The sequence below is a fragment of the Gopherus flavomarginatus genome, chromosome 3 (genome assembly GCF_025201925.1).
Source record: "Gopherus flavomarginatus isolate rGopFla2 chromosome 3, rGopFla2.mat.asm, whole genome shotgun sequence".
Lineage (NCBI taxonomy): Eukaryota > Metazoa > Chordata > Testudines > Testudinidae > Gopherus > Gopherus flavomarginatus.
In genome coordinates, this window is record NC_066619.1 from 152035732 (window position 1) to 152043951 (window position 8220).

At 50.1% G+C, this 8220-nt stretch overlaps 1 protein-coding gene across 2 annotated transcripts in view; it reads left to right on the forward strand.

Annotated features, from left to right (window-relative positions):
• The window catches only part of BTC (betacellulin), a 30346-nt gene extending 23207 nt beyond the window's left edge, over positions 1-7139 (forward strand). For both annotated transcript variants that reach the window (XM_050945084.1, XM_050945083.1), the window contains 3 exons: positions 3975-4121; positions 5557-5664; positions 7032-7139. In XM_050945084.1, the coding sequence (XP_050801041.1) occupies positions 3975-4121; positions 5557-5662 (253 nt within the window). In that variant the 3' untranslated portion in view covers positions 5663-5664; positions 7032-7139. The remainder of the gene's footprint in view (positions 1-3974; positions 4122-5556; positions 5665-7031) is intronic.
• Positions 7140-8220: the final 1081 nt, after the last annotated feature.

Below are 8220 nucleotides of genomic sequence, written 5' to 3' on the forward strand. Positions count from 1 at the left end.
ATATGGCACGGGGGCCGAAGGTGGCATGCAAGCTGATTTTCAGTAGCACTCACAGTGCCTGGATCCTGGCCACCAGTCCAGGGGGCTCTGCATTTTATTTAATTTTTAAATGAAGCTTCTTAAACATTTTAAAAACCTTATTTACTTTACATACAACAATAGTTTAGTTATATATTATAGACTTATAGAAAGAGACCTTCTAAAAACGTTAAAATGTATTACTGGCACGCAATCCTTAAATTAGAGTGAATGATGAAGACTCGGCACACTACTTCTGAAAGGTTGCCGACCCTTGGACTATATAATCTAAACTTTCATCTTGCACAGAAATAAAAGTAGCTTTCAAAACTGATGTCTTAGGTACTTATCTGGCCTCATTGCTGTAGTATGAGGGCTGCACATATCTTCAAGGCCCGCAGGAGTCTGTGTGATGCAGGGACCTGAACCCGAGGTCTCTCAGGTCCTAGTCTGTGGAAGCTGATCACTGTGCATTTGCCCTGGTAATTTTGAAAAGTAGGGGAAAGGTTTTCCATTGTCCAAACCAAGCCGTTCCTATTCAGGACTTCCTCACCAAGGCCCCAGCTCAACAAGAGAACACATGGTTAGCTTTAAGGACGTGACTAGTTCCTCTGACTATGGGCTGGTCTACACTACGGGGGGGAAATCGATCTTAGATACGCAACTTCAGCTACGTGAATAACGTAGCTGAAGTCGAATATCTAAGATCGGATTACTCACCCGTCCTCACCGCGCGGGATTGATGTCCGCGGCTCCCCCTGTCGATTCTGCAACTCCGTTGGGGTTGGTGGAGTTCTGGAATCGATATAAGCGCGCTCGGGGATCGATATATCGTGTCTAGATGAGATGCGATATATCGATCCCCGAGCAATCGATTTTAACCCGCCGATACGGCGGGTAGTCTAGACGTAGCCTTAGTGGAGCAACTTGTGCTTAAAGTGAGAGCATAAGAACCTGGCTGAAGTGAGGGCTAGAGATCCTGCTTCCCTCACTCTTGTGTGCACACTGAGGCCTGGTCTGCACTACAGAGCTAGATTGACTCAAGGCAGCTTACATCCACCTAACTATGCTTAAATTTCGCTCCTGCCAATGTAACTGCCCCACTATGCTGACTTAACTCCACCTCCATGAGCGGTGTGGAGTCAAGGTCAATGTAGTTAGGTCACCGCAGTGTTTGTGTAGACGCTGTGTTGTTTCTGTCGACTGTTAATGGCGTTCAGGAGTCGTACCACGCTGACAGAACAATCGAGGCAAGCGCTTCTGGTGAGGACGCACACCTCTGACACAAGGAGCAAAATGTACGTGCGCAAACGATGCGATGGTGGCGGCGGTGGTAGTGTAGACATGGCCTCGCTCACCTGGTGGCAGAAAGTCAGTGGCTGCCCCATGAAGATTTCGGGGGTAGGAACAAAGGTCACTGTTCTTCCCCCTTGCAAGCCCTCTCCCCCAAGTGTTCCAAGAAGGCAGCTGCACAGGTACATGGTGAAGGTGGGATGCAAGGTTTGAACAACCTTTTACCCTCCGTTCATGAATGAGGGGCCAAGATATGTATGAGTCTCAGGTTTTGGCCTCTGAAACGTTCCCCCAGCCCCTTGCCTGCTGAGCTTTGGCGAACTGGCTGGGCTTTGTACTGGAATGGCTGTTAGAATGACAGATGCACGCTTCGTGTCAGTGCCTCAGTGCTTGTGGTTTGGGGGATTAGTGAGCTTCAGATAATGCTAATTACCGTATCCCCACTAACATTCCTCTGGCGGTTTGTGGCCTGCTTGGGTGACTGTGCGTTTGTTCAGTGTTCGCTGTTTGCTCTGCCCTGTGCAGGGTGCCCCAGGGACTATACAGTCAGAAGCGCCTGCAGTCTGTGTGCGGCTGACTTTTCACGCTGTTGCTCTAGCCGTCCCACCAGTACAAACTGTGGGAGAGCGAGTGTAGATGAGCCACAGGTGTTTATACCGCTAGAGTCAGCTAACCCTGTTTGAACACGTCTAGGTAACACGGTGATAAGATGGGGCTCACTGGGAAAGGTAGAGGTGACTTAGTGTGCTGATGGGAACTGCAAATATCCGGCAGCTGGACGAAAGGTGCGGCATTTCTAGCATCGGGGCCAGTTCCAGGCACCAGCCCAGCAAGCAGGTGCTTGGGGCGGCCCACGGAAAGGGGCAGCTCATCCGGCTTTTCGGTGGCGAGTCCCTCAGTCCCTCTTGGAGCGAAGGACCAGCTGCCGAATTGCCGCCGAGTTCTGAAGCGGCCGCGGTAGTGCTGAAGATCGTGATCACGGCTTTTTTTTTTGTTTCTTTTTGCTGCTGGGCCCTGTCTAGCATGCTCACACTGCGTGGGGCTTTCCCTGCCTGACCGTTTTCAATAGGAAAGGCGGGTAGAGGTGGGAGGAAGACCCAGTGTGAGCAGGGATGGTTTTCGTATTGCCCCAATGTAGCTACACCGTTTGCTGCGGCACTGGTTCAAACCCGGGTGGTAGATTTGCTGTATGCAGGCCACTTATACCCAGCGCTGCCACTAGTCTAGTGCCATCCCCCCAGTATAGACAGGCCCTTTCAGATCAACCTCCCACTGATGCTTGCCTTTCTGTGGGCAGGTGTGTGTGTGGGGCGCTGCTGTTGATGGAGGGACGTTACAGTGGATTGACCCCACAATACCTAAGGGAGGAAAGCAGAGAGATTCAGGATGAAGATTTTTGCCCTGAATCCCTCTCCGTGTGCTGTATGTGCTCTCTTCACTTCGGTACCTTATGTACTGTGGATTTCATTTGCCCCTCTGAACAGAAGGTATGGAATCGGCTTCACCAGACAGCCGGGGAGGTGTTCACATTCAGTCCTCTCTTTGATAGCACTTCATCAGGGGGACTGGGACTTGGCTTGTCGTGGCTGGCTCACAAGTCAGCTAATGAGGTTACCCAGCCATCAGTTTCTGCAGCAAAAAGATTTTCAAGGTCCAGGGTGATTTTTGGCAGCAGTGGACAGTGACTCCCCATGTTCCAAGCCGAGCGTAACGCAGCACCCTTGCGAATGCTGCAGTTAACCTTGAGAAATTTGAAAATGCAGTGAAATCTGCCCAAGATAATGAGCCTTTACTAGCCAGTCTGTTCCCCAGAATAAACTGAGTACCCTGCTGTTGTAATAGGAGGTTGTCTCCGGTTGGTATCGATTCACGTTAGTGCATGAGTGGTCTCCAGGCAGGTTTGCTCTCTCTCTCCCTGCTGTGAGTGATGCTGGCAGCAAGTGTTCTCAGTGTGGCTCTCCTTGGAGAGCCAAAGCCCAAGACCCTGCAGGAAAAATCAAACTACCCGTCTCTGATCACCGGCCCGAGTCCCTCACCCTGATGAGTTCCAGGGTCCCAGGGGCACCCTGTGCTCAGGGGTGGCGTATTAACACTTCGGGTAGTACCTGCCCCACCAGGTATGTATGAGTAAGCTTGAAGCTGAAAAAGGTTGTGCTTGGCTTTAACCCATCCCTGATCACAGCTGCGGCAGCCTGGTGGCAGGGTTCACCCAAAGGCTCCTTTGGGCCCCGGGTTTTGATACAGCGGATAGTAAGTGATACAATACCCCGATCCTGCAAAGCCTTACTCATATAGGGCTGGATTGTCACAGCCCTTTCTCAGTCTGTGGCTCCAGGTATGTGGTCCCTGCTCTGCCTGATACCCCCAGCAGGTGGTGGAACCCTGGTTTCCATAGGAAAGGAAGTGAAGTAACATAGTGATTCCCCAGAGCAAGGGGGAGGGACGGCGCGGGAGCCACACTTCATGCTGTGCTCTGCTCCTGGGGCAGCATGGCTATACGCTGCCCCTTGCACAGGCAGCCGGCGGAGTTATGATGCAGCCCTCAATGATTGTGTCCGTGTGCGCGTTTGAAGGACTGGCCTTTGATTCCCATTCCTGTGACCATTGGGTGTTATTGTCGCAGTGTCAAGTCTTTGTTGTCCTGCTTTCCCTCCCTCTTGCAGCTGCGAGAAAGGCTACACTGGCGCAAGATGCGAGCGAGTGGACATATTCTACTTGAGAGGAGATCAAGGCCCCGTTGTAGTGATTTGCTTGATCGTTGCAATGGTGGTGCTGGTTGGCCTGATAATATGCATATGCATATGCAGTCAGTAAGTATGCTTGTGTATTTTACATCTCTTTGTTGTGAACACTAGCGAGGTCTGTCTAAAGAACTCCTCCATCGGTTCTGCAACAGAGGGCTTTGGCCTGGAAAGGAAACATCAGGGATTCATAGATGCTAGGACTGGAAGGGACCTCGAGAGGTCATTGAGTCCAGTCCCCTGCCCTCGTGGCAGAACCAGTAGCCTTTTGAGGAATACGTCAAGGGATGCGCTCATGATGGTTCTCATCGTGGCTTTGCAATACAATTGATTTCTCATTGCTCCTAATAACCCCAGGGTGCATCTACACAGCAATAAAAGACCTGCGGCACAGAGTCGCAGAGCCAAGGCCAGCTGGCCTGGCCTCCTGGGGCTTGGGCTGTGAGGCTAAAAATAGTAGTGTAGGTGCTCCTAGGCTCCGAAATCCAGTGAGCGGGGCAGATGTCAGAGTCCAGGCTCCAGCCCAAGCCTGAACATTTCACTGTTCTTTTTAGCCCCCACATCTCAAGCCCAAACCAGCTGACACTGGCTCTGTCCCCTTTGAACACCCAATCCTACAGCACTGCAGTGGCTAGTAGCTTTACCACTGATTTCAAAGGATGCAGACCCAACCTGACAGATGAAAACTATTGTTGGGTTCCTGCCAGCATTGGATTTTTCTGTAGGGTAGCCGTTGGTAGTGTCTAGGAGCCACAGTCATGGTCCAGGACCTCATTCTGCTGGATGCTGTGCAGGCAAACAATAGGACCGTTCTTGCCGCAGAGATCTTACACGTTTATTTTTGAGGATGGTGGACTCCCTCTTACTCCACCAAGAACCTCCTGACTGATGACAAAAGGAGTAGCCCCTATACCGGGCCTGCTAATACCTGGAACAAGCACTGAACAGGACAGAAGTTATCCCTTGATTTGGTAAACAGGCAAGTGGCAATGAGAAATGGGGCCCACGAATGACCAATGAATTGAAGGTGGAGGCAGTGGGTCTGAGTACATGGGTTAGAACTCCAGTCTAGCTCTTCCCTGGACACTCTCTGTGGCTGTGGACAATTCACTTGACCACTGGAAGGCAACGTTCTTGTACCAATTTAATTATAGCCGTTTCTAGGAAGGCCTGAGGTGTCAGTGCTTTGCTGAATTGGAGCCCCAGGACCCTTTTCAACCTCCACTGAAGTCAATGGGAGTCTGCATTGATTTTTAATGGAGGTTGGAGGAGAGCCGACCTCAAGTTTGTTCATCTGTAAATTGTGGAGACTAGTTAATGATCTTTTAGGTGTGCTGGGAAGGTTGATCGTGTTTTATACAGGGCTCTGGGAAGTGCTCTATGGGTCTTAAAATATTATTTTAAAGGGTTGGTGGGGGCGAGGGGAGTACGTCTGATTTGAAAGAGTGAATTTCTGCTACTAACCAAGCTAGCTTGGGTTTAATCGCTGACTTCCCTCTACAAGTCACTGTCGGAAGCGCCGCCGGAGGAGCAAGGAAGAAGAAATGGAAACGCTAGAGAAAGATTTGCCTACCAAACAGGAGGGTGTCCTGGAGACGGACATCGCATGAAGGTGAGTTAGGCTGGGGGTTGCGGGGAATGCAGAAAACGAAGCCCTGTCAATGTCCGGTTTAAACTCCACATGCAGCAGCTGGGTTAGGGGTGACTCTGTTAAAAATGACCCTAGGGGCATCTCTCTGTTTGCCTCCCAGTGATTCTGTACCAGAGTTGCTCAGTTTAAAATTAAAAACTAGATCCTTTTTAAGAGCCAGCCCTGCCCACCCGAGCTGGGCTGTGAAAATCAAGCGGTGTTCTTTCCAGCTCCTGCCCTGTCCCACATGGGGGTTCTGCAGGCCAGAGTCATCCCTTGGGTTCCCCTCAGCAGCTCCATTTCAGGGGCTGGGGATGGACAGGAAGGAGGGAGGGCAGGGTTGAAATACAGTGAAAGGTCTGCAGAGGGGTGAGTAGGGCTGGATCTCCTGTACTCTCCTGCAGCTGTGCCAGGGCAGAGGGGAGTGAAAGGAGGGACGTGTGTTGTCAGTAGAGTGAGGAAATATGACTGACCAGAGACGCTTTATCCCACGACCCGAAGAAGAACCATGGGTGCCAATGGTGCATCTTTGTTCATTAGAGCAGAGCCCCACTTCAAACACGCCTGTCGTTAGTGGGTTCCAGTATGGTGTCCCTGGCTGTGACTGACTGACACACACAGAGGAGTGTGGAAGCCCCCTGACATAGGGAACGAAAGGGAGCAATGGCCCAGGCTCTGTGGAGGGGCACTGCAGGCTTGGGGAAGTGCCAGGGCTGGGGGTCAGGAAGGTGTCCGCTGAAAATCCCTGTGGCAGTTAGTGCTGGCAGTGACTTGTGGGAAGTCCTTTGCTAGTGTAAAGCAGGCTGTGTGGGGGCTTTCCCCTGGTTCCCAAGGTTCCCTGGCTTCATCAGTCTTGCCTCCTTCCCCTTCTGGGCAGGCCTGAACTCCTCTCACCAAGCACTCAGCGTTAGCCTAACCCCGCTCCCATGGAAGCTTCATCGCCTGCTCCAGTGGAAGCAGCATTAGGCCAGCACTGAGTGATCTGAAAAATCCTACACAAAAGACACCTCTTCCCCCTCCTTTAAAGCCTGAGTGCTCTTGCACCGAGTTCTGAGTGCATGTTTTACCTTCTTACGGGCTTCCCTGTGGCAGAGTCGCATTGCGATAGGGGGGTGGTTCTCCCAAAGTCTCTGCAGAATCCAGCAGCTAGTCGCACATTCCTCCCCCTCACAGCAGCTCATTTCACGTGTCATGTTTTGGCCCTACGCAGGTTGACCTCCCCCTGCCCACATAGAAACTTTTGGATGTTTTTTAACTCAGAAATAACACAATTCTAACAAGCCAGGTCTTCATGCTGCTGTTAATACATCTCTCTCTCTCTCTCTCTCTTTTTTTAAAAACCTCTACAGGTTACTGAAGGCACCTGCAGGCAGGTTCCAAACAGCACCATGTCTTGCTCCATTGGAGAGGGACACAGAAGGTCTATTGCCTGGATAATAAATGCAGATGAATGATAACAGGTGTTTTTACATTATTTGTAGCTATGTCTTGTGAAAACAGAGGCCACAAGTGCTATTGAAAGTCTTCTTCTAAATCTCTTGGCCTTAATACGTTTTGAGCAAGTGTAGCTAACGTTTATCAGGATAACCAGTAGGTTTTTTGTAACAAATTAATGCGTTATGGTTCTGGCATATGGAATGAGTAATTTGTGTCAGGGGTTCCCAATCCATGTTACTGTTTGATTACATGCTATTGCTCCCACAGGACCCTGCCTCATTCAGTGCGCAGGATGGACGGTGCACTAGGAGAGAAACACGGTTATGTAGTGAAGGAGGCTGTTGTCTGTCGGGCCCCTGCCTCACTTGTTGCAACTGAAAGGTGTGTAATGGATGAGGCAGGCCTTGCAGGGAGAGAGGGAATGGGCTCCTGGGTAAGGCAGTTGGATGCTGCCCTGGAGAATTGGATTCTAGCCCTTCCTTTGCCACAGAGTTCCTATGTGATGCTGGGCAAGTCTCTTACACCAAAATGCTCAGTTGGCCATGAATTGTGTGCCTCATTTTCTGGGTGCCCTGTTTGAGATACCTGGGACCAGAGTTGCAGATGTGCTGAGCACTCAGATCTGCTGCTGGAGTTGTGCTTTCAACATCTCCAATGCTGTATAATGTTAGATTTTCTAGAAAATCAGGCGGTAGGCCTCTCAAACTGGGCATCCAAAATTAGTGGACACTTGATAATGACCTTCATCTCTCTGCTTCGGATCCCCAGCTGTAAAACTGTAGTCCCCATCCCTAAGCACGGAGGCACTGGAGCATGTCAATTTAACAGCTGTAAGAACTTATTTTTTTAACTTGGGCAAAACAAAATTTTTCCTAATCTTGTCATCAGAAACAGCTGAACCATTTTAGCTGAAACTTTCCAAAATAGAAACACCCATCATGGAAAGTCTCAGACCAAACAGCAACTGAAAACAATCGCATAATGGAAAGTAGGAGGCACCCTTAACTATAGGTAGGCATGACAGCGTTAGACTTATGATTTTGACAGATGATAACTAACTTTATTTTTAAGATTTTTTTTCCCTATTTTTATCTTTTTCAG